Here is a 24396-nt window from a genome sequence, read left to right as displayed (position 1 = left end):
CAACACGAGCGCTCGTGTTGTTCGTGTCTTCTTGTGTCCTCAGCAGTCGAGCATCATAACCACTGAGCAACCAGGTCGGCACCATTTCAATGTAGGAAGGTACATAGGTGCATAGGAAGGCTTTGCTCACCATTCTACATAACTATGAGGTACTGGGAACAGTACACAGATTTTAGGAAACACTTTTTTGTAGCAAACTGCCGCAAAGCATCCAGTCTGTGGAACATCTCAGAATGCTAATATTACAATTACTTTTGTTGTGGTAATGCTGTTACGTATTTATTCTTCATGAATATTTCTTTAACGTAATATTCTTTTAGCCCCTGTCCTGTGTGTTTCCTCTTCTTGTGTGCGTGTGCTTGTGCGCTTAAATTCATTTCAAAACAAGCTATGCAGCATCTAGTCAAACAGAAGTTTTGGTAACTTTAACTTATGCTTTTGTGCGTTTGGTGCTCAAATTAACTCGACAGGCCGGTGGGTTATATGAAAAATCTGTGAATTCGGGTTGTCTGCTATTTGTAGGCAGTCAAAAGAGCGACGAGGACAAAGCGAGACAAAAGGGATGACGTGATTAAAGCGAGGCATGCCATTGCCCTTCTCTATTTGAAGTTTTTGAAGTTTAATAGTTCGCTCAAAGGCGGAGGTAAGGAACAACTGCTGCTGGTAAACCAGAGATGAAAAGAGCGCTTAGAGAAGGGCCACATTGTCAGGAAATAAAAAAAACGCAGCTAAAAAGTGGTACTGTTAAGAGTATTATTTGTTGATATAGGTATGAGTTTTCCATTGCTCAAATGATTTTTTGACATAGCCACCCCCCCTTTCCCCAACATTATGCATGTAAGCAATGAGGCATAAAACAATCCAGCTTTGTCAGGCAAGGTTATGTAGCAGTTAAGCAATGAATATTGCATCATAAAGGCAGCTTACGGTTTGACTTGAACGCTGAAAAAAAAGATAGACATACATGCTCTAAGTGATGCTTCGAAAAGACGCACTACAGCATTTGCAAAATTGCACGAATTTCCCTTTGGCAAGAACAACGATCACTTCATGTGTCCCAAACGCTATTTAAACCAACGAGAAAGGACGAACAATTGATTCCAGGGTTGGAAATTTCAAGCATGCTTGACAAAAAGTCTTCAGCTTGCTTACACAATGGAAATGGACTGCATAAAGAATGCTGGAATGGGGCAGAGCGTTCAAGAATTTGGAACAGTTTATACAGCTAGCAGGACGCACAAAACCACATCATGTTCATGGAGATTTTCTTTGTAGTTTCCTGAAAGGCAGACGTGGAGCCACCAGAGTTCTTTCCTAGAAGCACGAAGTTAGAAATTAAAACATTTTTGTTGCCATTAATACGGTTAGGCATTCGTTCTAACCGCAACGTCCATGAAAGTGACTCTGCCACTCATCGTGGCAACGTTGTTGTCTGCTTTCTTACTCTATCTGTCGCAAACTTCTGAATTTTTTGGAGTAATTAGCAGCGTAGAATGAATGACGTGAGGGAATTATGACTGCAACTCCATATTCTGGGGCTTCAGCGGTCTACTCTTTTATAAAAATGACCTAAAGACAGCCTATAGATTTCTTATAGAATTTACTGCCTTCCTATATATATTTATTTTTCTGTATTCATAGTCTGCAGACTGTCTGAGGAGAAAAGTGTACTAAAAGTGGATGGCCGTAAATCTATAGAGTGTCTATAGACTGTCTATAGCATTTGTGTTGCCTATAGACTACACTATAGGATTTGTCTATACAGAGTCTATAGACTTTGTAGACAGTTCATAAACTGTATAAAAAACTTTTATAAGGGCTGCCCCGAAGATCACGCAAAATATGCGTAAGCGATATATCGGTATTCAGCCTGGTCTTCTTGATGCCGTCAATGTCAAGCATGACCCAGCAGCCCCTTCCAAAAAACAATGCATATCATAAACCTATGGGCGGCATTGGGATAAGTAATTTTTCCTGGCTTTCTACTATTTATTCGTAGGCCGAGCCTTCTACGGTTCCAGGTATTAATTTTGGTTTTTGCTAATCAGGACTGAAGCGACAAATGGTAGGCACAATAGCTGCTGATAATGACGCAAAATAATCAGCAGGAAGAAGAATCGAACCGTACTTAAAGCTCCATGTAAATATATTCACTCTTGTTAAGTTGACCCCATCAGGGTTCTTACTTGGGCGGCGACCAAGTAGGTTAGAGCTGGCGAAACCTGGAACAGACAAACTTGCCTCAAAAGAAAGAACAGGACAGAGATACACATTTCAGAAAGCGGGGTATAAACAGCGGTCAGGATAAATAAGAGAACACATACAGATGAAGCGTGTACAAACAATGACGGACGATTTAGCGTGGTTACGCCAAATACGAATTAGAGGCGCTCGCACTTCAGTTTTTACTTTGGTTTCACTTCGGCTTCAGTTTCGGTTTGGGGTTCGGTTTAAGCGGGTAGTGAGATAGCGGTGTGTTCCTAATCTATGGTGCACGGGCAGAAGTTGAAGGAGACGACAAAAGTCGAAGCGCAGCGCGAGGGACTAGCAGTTGAGCACGCGGGATATTAAGGCGAAAGCCTTTAATGCCTCATCGTTGTGGACAGAAGGTTGTCAGCAGAAGGTTGTCAGTAGAGGTGTCACGCTTTTTCTAGTCAGACCACGAAAAAAATCTTTGTGCACGATGGGATTCGAACGATCATCCTTCCGTTCCGCAGCCGAGCGTGCTAATGGCTGCGCTACTTCCTGCCAACGCATATGCAGTTCTCCCTGTCTAGGACGCTGGAGAGTGTTTGCAGAAAGGCGCCGAATCAGACAGATGCCTCCCGAACGCCCTCCAGTTTCTCCAGCAATTAAGGTTCACAAACAATTGTGTACTTAACTAACATCTTAACCACACATCAGTGACACAAGCAGCAACACCGCGCTTAAGGATTTCGCCTCTCCTCACTTTAGGTAAACAAAGTTCCCCCCTGAATTTTTTGGCTGCTGTGGTGACATAGTGGTCTAATGCAGTAACTAGCGAGGCTGATCTGCTCGCGCCACCGTGGGACCGAAACCCACTCGCGCCCATAGCGTGTTTTACCATAAAGTGTGCGTATTGCATAGTTTGCCATAAATACCGCTGGCAAGTGGTCCACAGCCCGATGAGCAGGATGCTAGCTGGCCACCGAAGTAAATGAGCTATGTTCCAGAGGCTTCATACAAACAAACCTCGGCGAAATCTGAATTTGGCGGTTCTAGTGACAACGCACTGAAATATCATGAAACAAGATTCCAACTAAAAAGTGAGTGGAAAAGTTGTTAGGGCTGAGAATCTCCGGTGCAGTGAGATACATTAAAAGGACTGCGCGATACGGCTTAAACAAAAAACAACAACTGTATCGAGAAATGCCGTGACGTGGCTTTAGCAGTAAGCGAAACGCGCGAATTACCCGAAATTGGCCCGAAGTAAATGGGCCAAAACGAAGCGGTTGAACTCAACGCGTGCTTCGCTCGTGATGAATACATGTTTTCCGTTAACTGTACGGCAAAGTAAAACGACAAGTTGAGCGAGTTGTTACAAAACTTAGAGTTTGATAGGAAAGCCACAGAAGAAAAACAAAAAAGACAAAAAAGAGGAAAAACAAAAAAAGCGTGCCAAGTAAATCGTGACATGAAGTTAGTCCCCTGTGCTAAGTGTGTGGTGCACAGTGTTCCCTTCACGTGAGGGAAGACCAGACAAGAAGGTGCTTGAATACCCGCTTACGTGAACACAACACCTCTTTGGAAGGGGCCCCTTCCTCAAACCTAGCCTTGCACTACAAAGAATGCCGTCATAACACCTCAAGGCCTACTCCACTTTTTAACGATACTAAGGTCTTGTACAATCACAAAGATAAACTAACTAGAGAAACCAGCGAAGCATTTCATATTCACTAGAAACGCGACACATGCGTAAGCACCCCGTTCGTCCTCGTTAATGACTGAACTATTTCATCTTGGCCACCATGACTGCAGTTGACATCTTATCAGTGTTGTTGGCGCAGCTCATGCGTTCTCCTGGTTGTTAACAGAGCATATTTTATCTGTTCCTCTTCAATAAACCTTCAGTTGCTAGTCAGCGTCTGCACCGTCTTCTCTCTTGTCCCTGTTGTTACGCTGTTTTGCAGGAGAGTTGAAATCTGAGCTAGTTGGTACAGGCTTAGCAATAAAACTAGCCAAAAAGACGGGGACAAAGGAGAGACGAGGTACACACCAACTACTGGACTAACAACTGGGCTTTATTGAAAAACAGTCAGGCTCCTAAGAAACCTAACAGAGCATGCGCGGCTCAACAGCAACGCAAAACCAGCACAAAAGACCGCAATGCTCGTCAGATAGTCGGGCTGCAGTGTCAGCGGGACAGGTAACCTATTTCCTTCTGCATCAACGTGAAATACGCCGTGCTAATACAGTTGAGCCGCGCATGCTCTGTTAGGTTTCCTGGGAGACTGTTTTTCAATAAAGCACAGTTGATAGTTCGGTCGTTGTGTGTGCCTCGTCTCTCCTTTGTCCCCGTCTTTATGGCTGGTTTTTTCTTAAGTACGCTGTTTTCTTCAAGTACGGCATAGAGCAGAACAAAAAGTGGTTAGCCACATTTAACGGCTGCGAGGCGCTTGCGTCACAAGCAACGCTCACAGCTCTCTTCCTCCTCGCGCGACGTGTAGTTTTCCCTGAAGAAGCTGAGCACGTTCGAGACGGTGCGGAGTCTCGCGTGCAGACCACCGCCGCAGAAGTTCTCGTCGTCGGCGTACTCGGTGCCGTAGACGGCGACGCCGTACCGGAGATCCACGAAGCGGGCTCGCGAAGTGCACAGCTGCGATGTGAAAGAATAAGTGAGCTTCGTAGTTGAACCGGTGCCTATGTTGCAAGCGTCGATACACTTCTTCCCCTCAGTTTCTCAAAACTTGCGCCCTACGTCATTAGCCACCCTAATTCAGCAACTCCCTGGCAAGCTGGGGCCGCAGTGGCATAAAGATGGCTAGTGCACTGTGCTAGACGTAGGAAATATACTAGTCCTTTTACCAGCTTACGTTTATTTCAGATGCACTAAATTATAGCCCTTTGCTGATTTATTGAGCTCGAAAATAATCGTGAACACGAAAATGTATTTCACCGATTCCTGGATGAGTCAAGGTAACGGTTGGAAATACTTTGGACACACTTCAGGCGTAGTTAAACGGGCCGGTGTGTAGATAGCGTACTGCCAATGACTTCTCTCCAAATTTACGCAGCATGTGTTGAATGAGTCGGCGGTGCGAAGCTGCCTCGATTGGGGTGACAGTAAGCGCTTTTTGCTCGTCCAGAGTAATTTTAAATCCTAGGGCCTTTGTTTTAAATAAGACTAGTCCTGTGTTGAGGACTGCAAACATTTTTTCTCAAAACAGATGAAAAATATTTACAGCTGTGAACGACAAGGCATCATGGACGATTGTCATGTCTTTAGCCTTCTTCCATGGAGGGTCAGCAAAATTGTGCTCGTTAGGCGCGCCATTATGGTGGAAGTGCAGCTCAAATAAACATCTCTGCATACCAAATCGTGAAATAGGTTTCCTGTATGATGCAAATAATTGAGCCCATGCACTGTAAACTATATACTATAATTTATTGTTAGGCACGACTGACATGCAACGGCAAAGTCCCGCTCAACTGCTCTGCTCCGCTGTTAATGGTCCTGTTAGCCGAGACGAGCATTTGCACTGCGTTTGCCTCACCTTGTAACGCAACGATTGGTCGTCGTCGTACACAAAGACCCTCTTTGTTGTCTTGTTGTAAGTAACACGGGCGTGCAGCTTGTTGTCGTAGTAGGTGACCCGGTACCGCGTATCCCTACACACCTGTAGGGGCCACACGACCAAATCAACGTTGTCAAGACCCAGATACTTTTCATATCGTTTTAGAAAGTGGCACAGCAGGGTATGTTCCAAAGCAGTTATATTCATTAATTAATTTATTTATTTTTACATACTGCAGCCCCTATTGGGGCTATTGCAGGAGTGGGGTTAATTTGGAAAAATGGCAGTGTACAATACACACACAAAAGGATTACAACTAACATGGTTGAATACATAGCGCGAACACTGTGTAGGCCGTAACTAATAAACTGAAGCAATATAGTACAATGAACACAACACAAATAAAACATCATGTGGCACCAATAGCTGTTAAAAATGAGTTTAATGGAAGAGACTGCGTTATGCCAGGAATTAAGTTCCAATGTTCAATAGTACGAGGAAAAAAGTTGTGTTTGAAATTATTGGTAATGGCGAATAAGGCTTAACATTAGGGAAGGAATGTCCCTCAAAGCTCGGCGGTTAACGCGCTTGAGATGCTGTTATTGTTTTACATTAGTTTTCATTAGTTTTCATTTTACATTAGTTCCCATTAGACCGTTAGTTTTGTACTGGACGCACCTGGGATACGAAGCCCATCTGAGTGTCGGGAAAGAAGTCGCAGCTGGCGAGAAGCGAGTAGTTCCCTGGCTTCTCCTTGTCTCCGTCGTCGGCGTACAAAGGCCTGTACCAGCGGCCAAACATGGCCACAGAAATAGCCATTGAAGCGTTCACGCCACTATCCGTCAGGTTCTGGATACTCTCGTGAGCCGTCTCCTGCGGAATTGCGGATTTCTGTATTCATTCAAGAGAAATTCTGAACAGGAACTGTTAATTAAAGAATGCCACCCTTAAAAAGCTATGTTTCATCGCGAGCAGATGGAAATGATGTCATATACACCGACGAAAATAAGAATATGGTATTTTTTTTATGGTTTGGGTGTTTTGTTGAAAGCAGCACAGCATTACACTAAAAATAAAGCTAGTCCAGGTGACTGATATGCGCGTCTATGAACCTACCGGCGTCAGAAAACTCGAAATACAGACAATTAGGCTGAGGCAAACTATACTTCACAGATGTCCTGCCCAAACTGGCACAAGAGAACTGCAAAGCAATCGACAATGTTTTTGGTCTGCTCAGCCAAACAGATTATTTTAAGCGCAGAAGTGGACAACGTAAGGTCAAGACTGTCGCAATAATTATTACTACCACCGACTTCCCTTTTTTTCTGTTCGCCTCTAATGTTGGCATTGTTCGTATATTGTTCGTGCATTGTCTCCCACCCTATGCAATACCCTCGCATCGCTGGTGCTTTCAGCGGTATTGGGAATAAATAAATAATAATTTTGCAAACCACTTTGCATTGTTACAGTTTTACGGGGCCTATTATTCACACAAGCGGGTAGCGATCACATTTTTTTGCTGTGATGTAATCTCCACGAAGAAAAATGCGTCGAGCGACGAGAGATATCGCGCGATACGATCCGTGTTTTGCCTCAGTAGACGCCTGCGCTTTGCTTGAAACAGTCATGGTTTTACTGAGGCAAACAACAGTGCATTCATCTCAGAAGAAGATAGCCTTACCAAGCTGTAATAATAGTCACTTGAAGGCAAGTAGTGGAGCATGGTAGGGGGGACTATAAGACACTTCTTCAGATACTGGTCCTCGTAGGAGTAGTGGCTCAGATGCACGACGATGTCGGGTTGGTATATTTTCCTATACAAGAAATCGTGTCGCAGAATTAGATGGGAGAGGAAAAGGTCGAGCTTCGGGATGAACATTACTACAGCGTATATTAGGGCACATCCTAGCAAAAAGCTGTCGAAGAGACAGCGGATATTTACTGCATCCCCTAGTCCAACCTTAATTCGTTGATCATATGCCCCGGGAATTAAGCGGGCATTATGTTCAGTTTAGGCAGAAAGACTGCTGAGTGATTGATAGCCGGCGTCTACAGTTCTGAGGCGAAGTTGGAAGTGGCAAGTAGTTAACAGCTCACTTGAAGTGTTCGGCGAGAACTTCAGTCCAGGAACCGCTCATGACTGGAACGGCCAAAAGCGTGTAACTCGGCTTTATGGTCCTGCTTTTATCGTCGAATATTTCAGACAGCCTCTGAAAAACGAAACAGAAGACAGATACCAAAAAAGTCAAGATGGTCAGTATATGAACTCGTTAATTAGGTACCTATGAAGAGAAAATTTTGTTTCGCCAGAACCCTCATTACTGTATTAGAGAGACGCCTGAAGTAGCCTGAAGTTCAGTAAGAACCTACAGTTTATGCATTTCTTGAAACTTTATCCGGCCTGCAAACAGCCGATGGCCATTACTTTTATTCCTTTTAATAAAGCACAATAAAACCCACGGTATTGTTTCTTCTAAAAGCACCCTTGGCATCCTTTGATACCAATACGCCGCGATGAGTTCTTCTTAAGCGCCATAACGGAATAAGGTATATAGAAAGGAAGTGCCAATTTCCAGCAGTTGAAAACGAACATTTATTGCGTTTTGATATGATGCACGAAGGCTGACAAAATACGGAGACCAGGTCATATAATAAGTTATTTCTACTGCAAGAGATTGTCTTTGCATGCTTCTCTCACGCGCCTCAGGATATCCGCTTCCAATTTCAGGGTTATTTGTGCAGTCCACGATCACGAAGTGCTCTCCTGACGGCCTTGGAACCGACAACGGCATTGATAAAGAGAAAAAAATCTTTTCAATGTGAAACGTGTCATGAAAAAGGCTGCTTTGTAGTGCAGAAAGTGCGGGACTGCACAGCCCACTCGAGGCCGGCAACAATGCACCGGCGGAAACGGAAATGGCTGTTGGCGCCCAATGAATGGGGCAAGCATAGCAGGGGGCGGCAGAAAGTTAGGTGGGCGGATGAGATTAAGAAGTTAGCGGGGAATACAGTGGCCGCAGCTGGCGAAGGACAGGGTTAGTTGGAGAGACATGGGAGAGACATTTGCCCTGCCGTGGGCGTAGTCAGGCTAATGATGATGATGGTGATGGATGGGGTTAGAAAGTATTTTCCTCTTCCCCAGCACGCCTTCAGTAAAATTATGAATATGCACCGATGGAGGCCGTAATCATAATGCTTTTGCAGAAAACTTTTTTTTTTGTCTTCGCGCTTTGTTACTACGGACGACTCGCTTTACGGATACTTTGAGTCGGGAACCATTGTGTCCGTATTAACGAGGCACGTCTTTATTACGATTTCTTCGTGCCACAACGACTGGGGGTGCACCTTACCTTCAGAACTGCCAGCAGTTTCTCCAGTGTGTCACTTCTGAAACTGTACACCGCGGAGTTGACAACGCCGTAGTGCAGTATCCCTTGGTTCCAGAGGCTGTCCAACTGCGTCTCAGCGTCCGGTTTGTTGAGAACGTCTTTAACGCGTTCGCTGTTCCTAAAAGCCACAAAAATTGAAACCATCCCTCAGTCACATAGGCAGGTAGTCCATGTTAGGTGCCAGAATTCAGCGTATTCCAACATTTTGCTTCCGAGCACTGCGATTTAGTGACCGAGCCTGAAGTGACCAATACTAACAGTGTTCCTTGACAGCCGCGGCCGTAGCCTAGTTGGCAGAGCACGGGACACACATTTCCTAGGTCATGGGTTCGGATCTCACCAGCAGGACGTGAATTCTTATACTTTGTAACCAACTATCCTTCAGCGATAAAATACACTATATTGATGTTCTTTTGACCAACATAATAAATTTAAAAAATCAAGAAAACAAAGAGATATTTCCCTATCCTACGTGGTTTCCATGACCATTGGTTTTCTCATTATGTATGTCATAACTAGCCCATCAATTTCCTTTTTTTGTCTGCAGAATGCGTCTAAACAGGCTGTTTTACCTAACATTTGACACAATTTCTAAAACTGTACTTTTTTACTTAGGAGTGCGCTTTTTTCATCTTCGCGTTGTCAATGGTGTAGTTCATCAGAATACACTAAGGAGCGAAAATAGATAGCTAGTTAACTAATATCGAATAGTTTAGCTTTTTAACTATTATTGCTAGGATCCTTAATTATTGAGAGGCGTGTAGCCTGTTGTAAGTAATTTCCATATTAGTTTTTATAATTTTGAAAATGCGGTTACCCTCGCACTGTAACCCAATAAATTTTGGCTATTTCGACGAGTTACGTGCACTGGAGAGGCCGCGTTGCCTGCAAGCACCTCGAAAGCGCATGTATTCTGGCGCTATGTAGGCAGAATTTGTTGGGCCACAGCGCCGGGGGTAACCGCATTTTCGTAGGTCTAAAAACATATATGGATATTATTTACGCCGGGCTACACGCCTCACAATAATTAAGGAGCCTAACAGTAATGGTTATAAAGTTAACACTTCAATATTAGTTATGCAGCCTGCTAGCTAGCACGTCTTAGCTGTAATCCGATTTGCTACACCACTGAAAAAGCTCTGCCGAAGAAAGTGCAGATGTAACTCAAATAGCCTATTTTTAAATATTGAGTAAAGTGCTAGGTGGAACACCCTGTATTAATATTAAAAATGTATGAGCCGATAAAGTTAGCGTCTATGCGAGACACCACGATAACACGGAAATCAATCATTCTTTGTGAAAGTCAAAACAGATTGTCATGAATTATTAATGCACAGTTGCACAAGTGTATAAGGAAATCATATTAACAGCAGCATATATTTAATTGCTATGTGTCCCAGCGGAGCATTATGCAAGAGCACGACTACGCTACATGAAATGCAAGTTCGTACCAAACAAACATAAAACACATTCAGTAGCGTGGCTTTTTGGGCTTGTTGGTACATAGTTCCAATACACTGTAGGGCAGCAAAAGACGAGCTGGCTAAAGAAATAGGCGATGCACGAAAAGATTTTTTAGACGTGTTTTCAGTGCAAAAACCCATAAACCGGAAAAAACATTCAGGGTGATAATCTCTGAAACTGGCACATGGCAAAAAACGGTTTCGATGTACTTACAAAGCAAACTTAACCTTTTACCGCTTGACGACCCTTTTATGGTTAAGAAATCTGACGAAATTTTAGACTTTGTTCGGTCGCGCTCTGATGACAGCATTGTTGCATTTTCTGTGGATATTAAGGATCTATATTACTCGCTGCCAAACGACAAGGTGCTGTGCTGTGTAGAGGAGTGCATAGATGAGTTCGGGTGTGTTGCTTTCCAGAACGCGGCGGGTGTGTCGGCGAGCAGCTTTTTAGAAATTTTAGCTATTTACTTGCAGTCAACGTTCATTAACTGGGAAGGAAAACCCTACCTTCAGAAACAAGGGATATGCGTCGGGTCGTGCATAGCGCCGATTCTGAGTAATCTGTTTTATCAAAACTTGACAAGGCTGTTTCCAGCCACTTAGACAGCTTGGACGTAATCAAGGTCTTTAGATTTGTTGATGACTTTTTTATTCTTGTTAAGTGTGACCACGGCTCACTTGAGCCAAAGGCTCATAGAATTTTAACTATCATGAAAGAACATTTTAAACCGCTTGTTTTAACATCAGAATTGCCCATCAATAACTCCATTAGATTTTTAGATATTAACTTCACCTTTCACGCTCATCACATATGCTGGGCCTACCAGCCGCGTAGCAACAAGCCGATGCTGCCATATCATTCCGCTCATTCAAAACTGGTAAAAAGAGGTATTGTCAATTTATGTTTTCAAAATGCTCTCCAGAAATCTTGTCCGCACATGATGACCGTTAGTTTTCAAGAGCAGTCCAAGAGGCTGACTAATGCCGGGTACCCTCCCATGTTCAAGTTTCTGTTGCCGAAAAACTTGTTAAGAAAATGAAACCAGAAAATCAATGTCACCCAAACCCGGTTCCTCGTGAACGAAAAAACCTTGTTGTATTACCTTATCTTCACAAGATTTACCACAATTTGAAAAGAATTGGTCAACGAGCGAATGCAACCGTCGTGTTCTCGGCTCCGAAAAAACTTGCAACGTTGTGCAAACTGGGAAAAACAAACACCAACAAAGCGCGCGGATGCACAACTAGGCACCAGCCCTTATAAAAATTTCTATAGACAGTCCATAGACTGTCTATAGACTTTAGTCTATGAAGTCTATAGACTGTCTATAGACAAATCCTTTAGACTGGTCTATAGACCGTCTATAGATTTATGGCCATACACTTTTAGTAGACTTTTGTCTATAGACAGTCTATAGACAAATGTCTACTGAAAGTCTATGGGTCTATAGGAAGTCTATAGACACAGGTCTATAGACAGTCTATAGACGATCTATAGACTTATGGTCATACATTTCCTATAGAGGTGTCTATAGACCGTCTATAGACACTTGTCTATAGACGGACTATAGACGACCTATAGACTTATGGCCATAGACTTCCTGTAGATTACCGTCTATAGACAGTCTACAGACAAAAGTCTACTGGTCCAGTAGACATATGTCTATAGACTGTCTACAGACATTCCATAGGTGTGTGGCCTGGCAGTGCTATAGACCTTTGTCTATAGACAGTCTATAGACCTCTGTCTACTAAACTGTTAGTAGACCATTATCTATAGACTGCATATAGACTGTCTACAATCATTGAAAAAGGTCACCAGACAGAGTTCACACATGAAACAATCAATATACTTACAAATTTAGTTTATTTCCAAGCTATCCAGGCTGGGAATATGCAATACATGCACCATAAGAATGCACCACAGTAACATAAAAGTTGAAAGTAACAGTCCGGCTAGTTTCCTCAGAAGCATTCTTGTGGCCTGTTGTCTGCAGTAAATCGTCCGGGCACGTTTACCTGAACAGCACAAAGGAAAAAAATAATATAAGAGGAACTGAAAAAAAAATTCCCATTCCATCTCTACACATGTGCTTTACAATGCAAGGCATATCCTGGCTATGCCATTCTAGAAAGGCAATCTTGATCTTTTGGTTTGGGTTTATGGGGTTCAAAAACCCAAGGCGACACAAGCTACGAGACGCTGAAGTGAAAGGCTGGGGAATAATTTCGGCCACCTGTGCAGAGTACACAGGCCTTTAGCATTTTGCCTCTATTAAAATGCGACCGCCTAGGCCGGAATCGAACCTGCATCTTTCAGGTCGCCATACGAACATGATAGCCACTGAGCTATCACGCCGGCTCAATAATATCAGTAAATACACGAAAGATTATATGCGTCGTCATAAAACATTGTAACAAAGAACCCTAAGCCCTGGAGCACTCTACTCTGAATCCAGTACTGATACTGATTTCTGTATGGCAATACTGTTACAGCCAATACTGACCTCTTTATGGCAATCCTTTTACGTTATTTGTAACAGAAGACTTCGAACAATTGTGCCACATATCTGCATTGTCTCGCAAGGAGCTGTTAAGAATGCCACCTCCATAAAATACAGATTCAGTGCACCTCACACAGGGATCCAAAAAGGAGAATATTGCAGCATTTATTCTTATAACCGCTGTAGAAGAAGCGCTTCAAAATACCCTGCGTGAAGCCTGCTACACCCGGCTAAATTTTTGAACTGGCTCGGGTGTTGCATCGCTAAATGCACCTTGTAAAAAAGGTGCCTTTCGGCAAAACTCCTGGCATATTCATGCTGTAATTTAACGAGTGAAATGTCATTTGGTGCTTCCTTTTTGTTCATATAATGTTTGAGTGCAGTACTTGCGTGTTTAGATCAACGTTATTAGAAACATTCGTCTGCCACTACGAACAGCTGAAACAAGCGGCATACGCAGAAATGGATCTGGTCCATATGGCCTCATTCTCTGGGTAAAGTACCACTCCTTTCATGGCGGACAAGTCGTTTAGCCAGATTAGTGCAAATGCGCCACCAGAACCATTGCTTCGTATTCCGCTTGTTTCGGCTCTTCGTATAGCGGCAGACGATGAATATTTCTGATAACTTTGATCTAAACATGCACTTACTCCACTCAAACATTATATTAGCAAAAAGAAACTATGAAATGCCATCTCACGCGTCAAATTACAACATGAATATGCCAGCAGTGTAGCCAAAAGGCAACTTTTTACAAGGTGCATTTAGCGATGCAACACCTGAGCCAGTTAAAGATTTGGCCGAGTGTACGTAAGCTGATACTCAAACGGGCACCAGCTATACAAAACCAGCAGGCAGAAGCAACCAGTTCACCACAAATTTTCGCCTATAACTTGAAGCACAAAGACGGAACAGCATACTCATACATCTGCGCGCGCTCTTAGAAACAAACGGGTTGCAGCGCTTCCATGCCGCGCTCATTATTCAGAATACTAATACAGCACACAGAGGCTGCAGCTGCGCCGTTTCAAAAGCAGTCGCGAGGTTTAGACAGCAAATTACTGTCACGATAAAATACCGTCTGAAATTCACTTAGTTTTTCCTTCAAGTGCAGCCCCAACAGCGCAGTAAAGAGGTGTGTTTATTGCATGGAGGTAGCCTAACCCAACGCTGCTAGAAAAATCAGCGAAAGCATTGAACGTGCTCAAAGTAGGAGTATTTCAATGAAACAATTAACGCCTTCAACAGGCGCAGCTATAATAACACGAGAGCTTAATTTAATTTTAGGCGCAAATAAGCGGCGAGTCACATCGACGCTTTCGTAACGTAGAAGTCTTAAATCAGAAACACATACTTTGGCTCTATGCGCAAATGGTATTCGAGAAATCTGTGCACGTGTGAACGGGAGTCATGAACGAACCACTCGGAACGAAATGTAAGCCACCTCTTGTCGAGCCGACCTTTACCCAGCTTTCAAAATGAAGTGCCCGCAAGCCAGCGGCGGCGGCCAACGGCTCTGATGACAGACACGGACGAATCCATACGTGTGCAACGAAGGGGAGATGGGATGGAGCTCGTGGGTTCTTCGCGGTGTTTGAGCACGCCGTCCATTCGCGCCGGCAACGAATTTATTCACCCATCACACTACAAGCATTCCTCCAGCGCCGCTTGACTACAACTTTGACAAACGTCTCGCGCTCCAGTCTATAGCGTTACAAGACAACTTTGTTGAAACGTCGGCGTCCACGACGCGCACCGAGCGAGCGTCCATACGTAGCAAGCAATGCACACCTCCAAAAGAACAGCACTCCATGGTCCAGACAGGCGATAACACAAAGATAAGAAAATAAATGTAATCCACCACTGAACGAGACTGTATGTAAGTACGTTTTCGGAGGTGCAAAGTAAATAGAGCTCACACGGCGCTAACTAACACACAGTTCCATTTCGGCCGTCATTCACAGGCTAAACGACATTTCTGGCCGCGCATCTACCTTGAAACACGAAAAATCTAGTAGACAGCTCGCGAGGAGCGGCTTATCATCAAGGGCATCGCACAGACTGCCTTTCCGCGCGTTAGTAAAGACAGCGGCACAGAGATAAGCGGCATTAGTCGAGAGCCCGATGGCTTCCGCCTTAGAAACGAAGATAGGACGTTTGTAACTGCGCACATAATCTGTTCTGCACACACAGCTCTGCTTAGAGTGGTTTAGGAGACCAAATGAATAAAATATAAACGTGTAGACTTACCGTAAGGGGACGATGAAGCTGGATTTTGAAGAAAACGTAATCCGCGAAAAACACGCCACCGCCATTGATGCAGCCACGCACAGGGTTGTTTGCAGCCCGAATGATTTTCCGCCGTCTCGCGGTAAAATGGGTAAAACGTGAAACAGAAACCCATTTCACGGTCGTATCTTTATCGCTCGCACTCTTGCCGTGTGCAGCTTGATCTGATATCCAAGACCACAGAAGGCAATCGGTTTATAAGCTTAAATTCTTCGCTTACCCCCTAAAAATTTTATTGTTTTCGTGAAAACACAACCGAAATCTAACTTCTTGTCGGTATACGCGCCGCATCTCCCACCGAATTGTATGTGGTACAATTCTCAAATAATAATTATAAGGTTACATAGCATAACGTCTTTTTTGCGTGTGTTCGTGTTTAGAAAACTGATATGCGCCACATCAGCGTGTCATCGGCTCCGAAGCAACAGGTGCAAGGGTAGGAACGAAAAAATACTGGCTTTGTGATTGTTGCGTCGCAGCACTTATTCACGTTAATACAAACTGCAAAGGTAGAAATGGCAGATGTTAATCGCAGAAAGGACCAGGCTCTTTGAGATTAATCTAAGATGTTTCTAAGGCATGGGCGCTTCCTTGAATTCACACACCCGTATTTCCCCCTTTATTTTCAGGACGTTTTAAAGAGAAATGTAGAACTTTTGATGAAATGTGTCTGATTTCAGCGCGTTGGACAGTAACGACCGAAAGATGGAATGGAATTGTGTAGAGCGATTCCTTTAAGGGACAGCATATTCGTTCGATGTAGTACAGTTTGCGGGCGTCCTTACTTCAAGAACGGCTGCCTTTCCTGGGTTTACTTGTTAGCATTAAGTATTTAATTGTATTGACAATATATGTCACGGTATAACGAAAAGGAGCTTGTCAATGCTCCTGAAAACAATATACAGGAGGGTGTTGTAATGGCTTTAGGCAATACTTTTTAATTTCCGTAATAGCGAAGGAGGTGGGGGACTCCCGACACAGTTGCGGTCACTAGATGCAGGTCCCCTCAACATGCAGTGCAAAAATGAATTGACATTGTTCTGGACTTAGTCGAAAGTCAGTGTATCGAACATTGTTAGATAAAATTACGATTGTTATAGACTGGTCTATATAGGCAGTAGACTATCTATAGTGTACAGTCTATAGACGAAAGGAAATTGAGGTAGTTGTAGACTGTAGTCTATAGGGAGTCTATAGACCGTCTATAGACAAAAGGAAATTGAAGCAGCTATAGACCTTGGTCTATAGAGAGTCTATAGACCGTCTATAGACGAAAGGATATTGTGGCAGCTATAGACCTTAGTCTATAGACCGTCTATAGACGAAAGGAAATTGAAACAGTTATAGACTTTAGTCTATAGAGAGTCTATAGACAAAAGAAAATTGAGGCAGCTATAGACCTTAGTCTATAGCGAGTCTATAGACCGTCTATAGACGAAAGGAAACTGAAGCAGTTATAGACTTTAGTCTATAGACAGTCTATAGACAAAAGGAAATTGAGGCGGCTATAGACCTTAGTCTATAGCGAGTCTATAGACCGTCTATAGACGAAAGGAAATTGAAACAATTATAGACTTTAGTCTATAGACAGTCTATAGACAAAAGGAAATTGAGGCGGCTATAGACCTTAGGCTATAGCGAGTCTATAGACCGTCTATAGACGAAAGGAAATGGAGGTAGTTATAGACTTTAGTCTATAGTGAGTCTATAGACCGTCTATAGACAAAAGGAAATTGAGCCAGCTATAGACTTTAGTCTATAAAGTGTCTATAGACAGTCTATAGACAAAAGGAAAGTGAGGCAGCTATAGACCTTAGTCTATAGAGAGTCTATAGACAGTCTATAGACGAAAGGAAATTGAGGCAGCTATAGACCTTAGTCTATAGAGGGTCTATAGACAGTCTATAGACAAAAGGAAAGTGTGGCGGCTATAGACCTTAGTCTATAGAGAGTCTATAGACCGTCTATAGACAAAAGGAAATTGAAGCAGCTATAGACTTTAGTCCATAGATTTTCTATAGACTGTCTATAGACAAAAGGAAAAGTCTATAGGATGGCTATAGAGTCTATAAAAAGTCTATAGAAAGTCTATAGACCATTTTTATAAGGGAGAAGCCCTACGTCTCGTGCGATGAAGGTGTTGTGTATAAAATTCCCTTGTCATGCGGCAAACACTATATTGGCCAGACGGGGAGATGTCTGAACGAGCGCCTAATGGAACACGCTCGCAACGTCAGAAACGGGCAGGCGGATCGCTGGTTGACCACATTCTCGCATGCAAGTCAAAAACCTGTAAGCCTTTCTTAGATAAAAGTGTCGTAATAGGAAAAAGCAGAGAAAGAGTAACGCGCGAAATCATTGAAGCTGAAAAGATAAATAGGTCAGGATGCTCGTGTGTAAGCACACCTTCCATTCTCCTCTCAGATAAAGAGCTTGTTTTTCTGAGGAATTGATATTGTTCGCACATGTGATTACCGTTTTCTGACGTATAATTGTGATTCTTCAGGAGAATAAAATTTGTTGGAAGTTAGCGCTTGTGGTGTTCGTCTCTTGTCTCTTGTGTCCTCGTCTTTTGCTGCGCTACAGTGTATTGGATAAAAAACATCTGCCTTGTGGTGCTCATTCTGTGTCATTTTTCCGTCGGAGGCAATATTAGAAGCAACTAGTAAAGTAAGCATTGAGTGGATCAAATTCTAGATTATTATAGTTGTAGAATTTTAGCCCACCATGGTCCCTTTCTGCATTCCTTATCCTGAAATGGAACCTTATAATTTGTCCGAAGTTTAAGGGGGGCATATTTGCTTTACCAATGAAGCGCAATGAAATGTCTCTGTTGGCCATTACATTAACTTTGTGAGAATATTGTTTTTTTTTTCTGACAGTAAGCTACGGAACGAATTCTAATAAAAAAAATGTAGCTCTCAGAATTACCTCTAAATAAAAGTTACCAAATGAGACCTGCACCAGAGAAGCCGATCCACTGAAAAGCAAAAATATCAAATACTAAGTAAGAACGCGTCAAAGGTGATTTCGAAGCTCATTCACCATTGATTTTCGACTACTTATGTTGCACTGAACACTGCCACTGACTGCATGCTCTGCGGGCTCATGAAGCACACTCCAGTCTTTGTTGAAAACAGCCCAAGATTCCGACGGAGTAGAAGTGACTCTCGGCAAGAAGTCGGCAAAGACTCACTCGAAGTCCAGTCCTGCCCCGTACTCGGTCTTGACACGCATCGAGGCTGCAGTCAGGAAGCGCCGGAAGCGTTCCGAGTACGGACCCGCCAGTGGTGTTCCATCAGTCTTCTCAAGCGAGTCGAAAATTACATAGTCGCATAGGCCATCCTCCGGGAAAATCATCGAAAGCTTCAGCCCGTCGCCGACGATGCAGATCAATGGCGACGGAGGAGGCGGCACTGAGAGAGGCAAACAGGCGGATAAAGTATGTGAACAGAGGAAGCGTTGTTATTTGCCACAGCAGAAGTCATAGCAGCTTTGGCGGCACCACTTTACCCGTGGAAGTTCATTCCACTTCTTATATTCGCGCGTTCTGGCTTCTTCCGCCCGTGTTCTACATAAAGGTGCGGCTGAATATCCGTTTTGTTCTTCACGTTGCTTAAAGGCAGCATATCGCTGGCTCGCTTTCTTGCCGGCCAACCCAGCCGCGTGCAGAACAGTTTTAGCGTGCCATTCAAAAGGGGCGTGATGCTAGGCTAGTTGGGCTCAGTGGTGAAACGACGTGGCCAACCGAAGACAACAAGCACGAAATCGGAGAGCCCACAGGGGAGTGTGCCATATGTCAGGAATGGAGAGCTAAAGCTTAAGTCAACAGCGTTTGTTTGGGTCTTAATTGGCTCTTGATTTACAGAAATGTTTCTGGCTGCACGTGTGTGGTGGCTTGATTGCATGATAGATATTTTTCGAAGTATACATATACCGCGTGTTCCTTTTGAACAAAGAGGTGCTAGTTAGCGCCTGTCCCGTCTCATTTTGTGTTAGTGTGCCGAAGTGTTGCGCTACGAAGTCCTGTTTCTAAATCATATTTTGAAACCATGCGGATGCTAGGTGCACGATGACTGAGTACCGTTCATTGAAATCATGCTAGACCCCGACGGTATTGTCACGTTGTAGTGACGGCAGTCCAGCGGTCAGGAAGACAACAACCAGCCTTGGAAACAAAGCTCTTTATTTGGGCTGACTTGCACCCGAAAAAGAACTGAATCACTCGGTGGCGGCGTAAGCAACAAACGAGCTCGTCAGTCGTCGAACTACGAATGCCCATTGCTCGCGGCATCGTTCAATTTAAAGCCGGCAAGGAAACTTGGAGATAACAGGTCGAGATCATCTAGAGTAATCTGGAAACACGTAGATGCAGCTCTTCCTGGCTGTGATCAATCGAGATTAGTCCGGTCGCTTCTCGCGTCACGAACAAAAATTATAACACCCCTTTCCTGCGGCCTTGAGCGTACGAACGGACACTACAATGATACGTGGCAGTATTTTAAGCTGTGTAAGTAGGTATAAAACCCTAATGATAATTTTATTTTCAGCCCTCATTTTCACCGATTAACACTATAGTATCTGCTCCCAATGCGTGAAAACATTTCTGAAAAACTCTAAGAAACTATGGGTCAGGACATATTTTAAACCAGTATATAAGAAACAGTAAATAGCAGCCGGCTGAGAAGACTGCGGCCAAAAAAGTGAAGCGTGAAGGAATACTTCATGAACAAAACAGGTATTCCAGATATGAAGAGCTCATAAGCAACGCACTTACCTCGAATCGCAGGGGTGAATGTCTTCTCGATACCTGAAAAAAAAAAATAGAGGGAACAAGTTCCTTGAGAAGGGATCAGTAAACAAAGATAGAATTTACGACCGATTGAGGGGCCACAAAACAAAGTAAAACTGTGACCCCACCCCACGAAGAGTCACCCTACGTTTTGGTTCGCGACATGCGCCCGAAGAGGCTAACACTGGGCCTCACCGGCTTGCTTCGCGTGTCTACACCGCCGTAAAAGCGCCTGCTCAGAACACAGGAAAAGGTATTTCGATTATGATGACTTCTGTATCTGTGTTATACCCTCTTAAATAACCAGAACCTTCAACAGGCAACTGAAGACGCCATTGCAAACGACGCTGAGCAGAGTTTGCATGAACACAACAGGGCCGAGTCAAGTTCGTCTGTCAGGTAGAAAACCGGTTGGCGGGTTAATGCAAACGCCTTTGAGTCGGGTTTGGGAGTCTACGGGGCAGGTATATCCGCCCGACAGCAAGGCGTGGGTTAAATTGCAAATTGTCCCCGCTGGTAACGTTTCAGGACAGAGAAGTAGTAGGTAACGGTTTACTGCTCGCGCGCTCGCGCCTCGGAGGGCTCGCCGAGGCGGTTTACCTGCTAGTAGCGAGTTATATCTGGAATCTCTGCGCGTTCAGTAACCAGACTTGCTCTTATATCACTTACTTGCAAACTAGTATGTTCTCTTTCTTTGTTATTTGTGCATTTTTTTGTAACAGTTTTTACGTTGTGTTCTTTCTCAAAATGACGTATTAACCACGAAAAGTGCTTTTTTGCCTTTGAAAATTGTGCTCTGATTTGTCCCCCCCCCCCTATGTAATGCCCCCAGTGGGTCCTTAGGGTATTTCAATAAATAAAACAATAAATAAATATAAACGTGGAGTCGTGAAGTTGGGCTGACCTTCCTGAGCACGACGCCTACCTTGAACCGCAGCTGTTGAGGTCATGTAAACGAGTCTACAGTGAAGGGCTGCGGTCAACGATCGGTGGTTACTTAACGCAAAATAATAATATCCCTGAGCACGTGTGCGTGTTTGCTTTACATCCCCATTGAAAATACGGCTGTTGAGGTCAGGGTGCGCCGCTAAAAGTGGACCCAGGAGACAGACCTTGGAGCGCCTTTTTTTTACCATGGATTAGAAATCTCTCGGCGACTCACTTCCACATCTGCTTCTGACTGGCGCATGGTGAAAGCCCGCGTGAATACCTAATCAGTTTTTTGGGTTCTCTTCCAATCTTCACCATTCCAGGTGGAGACAAGGGGATCGGGGACAGGAATACACGCTGTCTTTTGCCTACTATGCTTACCAACGTGGCTGGCCAGGTGCTAACCCTACGGTCTAGAAGCAGGACAGCACGTGATGCCTTATTGGGCCAGTGGCCCATCGTACGAATCCTTATACATGAATTCACACTGCGGACCGCTGTCCGGCGAACCAGGCTTGACGTGATGTCCCACTTCTGCTTCCTGATGCTCGCGTCTGCCCTGCCATGCTATGTTAAAGAACATGGCGAAGGTCTGAGGAGGTGGGGGTAAGCAGATTAGACATGCGCGTGACATTTCACCCATTGCGGGCCTCACGGAACGGAAGCGGGTCGCCAAGCTACACATCGTCCACGGGCTAACGATCCGTCGTGCACATCCACCTAAGCTCTATAGCCACTGAGCAGTCGCGGCGGGTGTAGAGCTCTCCCTGGTGCAAACAATGTGGTGTCAAAGGCGGCGACCCCGTGATTAAAATGACCTGTTTTCGCGTCAGGACCATTTTTTTTTTACGTGGCTCGTTGCCTCCCCGCCTTACTTCTCCGGTCACCTTAGTACGCGTCGCACTCTCTGCACCACGCTGTCAGAAGCCGCGAGTTTTGCTCGCCAGACCAGCCACACGTGCTCCGATGACGTAGGCTGGAAGAGGTCTTTTAGCGAAGTGCACGCCGCACCAGACGTGCGCTGGACTTGTCAGAGGTAACAGCAGTGTGAAGAGAAAGCGCGCAAGACATGTCGCGAAAGTAAAACAGCAATGTGAACTATAGAACTCTCTGGGGAGGAAGTTGCACTTTGGCCGTCAGGGTTCATGCAACTGAACCCTGAGCCCACGCAGGGAAACAGCAAAGCACGCGTGCTTTACTCACAGTCGTCAACTGCACTGGGCCAAGCATGACCCTCGCCGTAGAACGAAAGCAGCTTCCGTAAAGTGTTGACTCTTGGGTGGCGCCCCTGACCGCATGCGTTCTCGGAGTCTTCCTTCTCCAGGCTGTAGGCAGCCACACCGTACACTACGCCGGCCATGTCACCCCTTGACTGGCACAGCTGGTGGAGATGCAAGGAAGCGGCATGTCGTCAGAACCTATTTGCAGCACCATCAGGTTTCCTACCAGATTGTTTAAAACACCTCGAAGGAAGCATAGAAAGTGCGCGACATCTCTTTCCACACATGCCAAGTCTCCTTCAGATGCACAGTTTAGCAAAGCAAAAAAAGGCAAAATGAAGGAATTGTTTGCATGCTTTTAAAAAATAGTTGTTTTAGAATTAAAATTTTAAACACTCTATGGTACTCGTTGATCCTGTGGCATTTAAGGCCGTAAATTTCCGAGCTACGGGCACTACATAGAACATCATGGACATAACAAGCGAGGGCAATGTTGTGACGCCTGGCGAACGATATCAGAGTACCAGAGCTAAAAGACGAATGCGTTCTCTTCCGGTGGAGAAAAAAAAAGCCGAGGAATAAAGTAATGTGCTTGCCACAGGTTTGTGCGCAAGCGTGGATGCAGAACCATCAGTGCGCTCTGCTGCTGTTAGTTGAGGTTCAGTAACCTGATCGTGCTCCGGTACGAGAGATACCAGTCCCTGCTGAAAAAGAGTTCTATGATGCATTAACCTCATAGTGGCTTCATCATAGAATATCATACAATGTGTATGATATATTATACAATTTGAATGATACTCTATTACATCTCTATGATGACTGTATGATTTTACAGAAATGTATGACATTTGTATGATAATTTTTATGATTTGTATGATAAGTCTATGTTATCTGTATGACAAGCTGTATGAGTTTATTGCATCATACAACTTCTTTCAGCAGGAAAGAGCATTCAAAGAAATATACATCCTATGAGATGATCATTAGGAGTATGAAATTGTAGCTTTGCGCCTCAGCATGGCGTTTATGTTTCATACAAAGGCGCTAAAAATGTATGTCCACTCATTTCACTCGTTTTCTGTTTCTTGCACCGCAGAAGACATTGCACTTTTTCGTATTGTAGTCTCGAAGTAATGTTAAACGGATAAGAGGTTAGTTTTATTCTACTATGAAGAAGATTTCCAGCTCCCTCATGTCGAAATGAAGACACGTGGTGAAAAAAAACTATCGTACATCTTCAGCTATACAAATTTCGTTCAAGCGTGGATGAAGGAAAAAACATAGAAGGCCTGAAGTCAGATTGCGAAAGCGAAGGTGATGCCAGGCTAGTCGGCCGCATTCATGAAAGAAGATTCCTACCCCCGTGGCCACATCTGAGCGCGATTGCTCATGCTCTGCGAAGTCCAAGAAAGGGAAGACAATATTGCTTTGCGCCGAGTCGTCGGCAGCTGACCGATGCTCCGGAAAACTGCTATGCCGATACTGAACGAAGGCATTGCGACATTTAGCTGTTGCTTGCGCGTAGGTCCAGTCGCGCGAGCCATGAAAAGAGCCGAGCAAGTATACACCTCGCGTGTTGTACATATCGCATGGCCACAGCGCTATTGAGCTATTCATCCTGCCCCGGCCTTCTGCACTGTTCTTTATCCAGGCGCTGAGATTATAAGCCTATTTGCGCCTTGGCACCATGTTTAAACATGTTTGCAGCGGTGAGGATAACTATCGCACAAAGAAAAAGCATGAGAAAAGAGTGTCACGAAGCAGGGGTATCTTGCCCAACTGGCGAAAGCAGTGAGATGCTTTCCAAATAATTGCTTAAAAATGGCATCTTGAGTAAACTAACCGCTTAATATTGAGGACTAACCGTGACAGAATTAAGGTCTTCCTGGATTGGTAGCCCCAGACACGCACAACGGTTGTATAAGACAGCAAATTTCAAACTTCACTGGACCACGGCTCTCAGTACGCGCGATGTCTGCCCCGGTGGAATGACAACTCTCAGATGTGCCAAGGAATCCCATACTTCTTTGCGCAAAAGCACGTTGCACGC

At 44.3% G+C, this 24396-nt stretch overlaps 1 protein-coding gene and 1 long non-coding RNA gene across 2 annotated transcripts in view; both read right to left on the bottom strand.

Annotated features, from left to right (window-relative positions):
- Positions 1 to 4642: 4642 nt before the first annotated feature.
- LOC149337333 (uncharacterized) overlaps positions 4643 to 24396 on the bottom strand; it is a 64224-nt gene continuing 44470 nt past the window's right edge. Inside the window, exons 19-27 of the mRNA XM_089554395.1 lie at positions 22330 to 22507; positions 20182 to 20214; positions 18601 to 18820; positions 9107 to 9263; positions 7854 to 7966; positions 7438 to 7570; positions 6435 to 6629; positions 5736 to 5858; positions 4643 to 4837 (exon numbers count right to left, since the gene is read on the bottom strand). Coding sequence (XP_089410521.1) covers positions 4643 to 4837; positions 5736 to 5858; positions 6435 to 6629; positions 7438 to 7570; positions 7854 to 7966; positions 9107 to 9263; positions 18601 to 18820; positions 20182 to 20214; positions 22330 to 22507 — 1347 coding nt within the window. The remainder of the gene's footprint in view (positions 4838 to 5735; positions 5859 to 6434; positions 6630 to 7437; positions 7571 to 7853; positions 7967 to 9106; positions 9264 to 18600; positions 18821 to 20181; positions 20215 to 22329; positions 22508 to 24396) is intronic.
- Positions 12460 to 15684, bottom strand: LOC149337334 (uncharacterized). The gene is made up of 2 exons (XR_016284617.1): positions 15366 to 15684; positions 12460 to 12630 (listed from the first exon to the last, which is right to left on the bottom strand). It is a non-coding gene; the product is annotated as an uncharacterized LOC149337334 (long non-coding RNA).

Source organism: Amblyomma mixtum, chromosome 7, assembly GCF_055824585.1.
Source record: "Amblyomma mixtum isolate Tamu chromosome 7, ASM5582458v1, whole genome shotgun sequence".
In the NCBI taxonomy this organism is placed as follows: Eukaryota; Metazoa; Arthropoda; class Arachnida; order Ixodida; family Ixodidae; genus Amblyomma; species Amblyomma mixtum.
The sequence above is the reverse complement of the archived record's forward strand: the minus strand, read 5'-3'. Positions and strand labels throughout refer to the sequence as shown.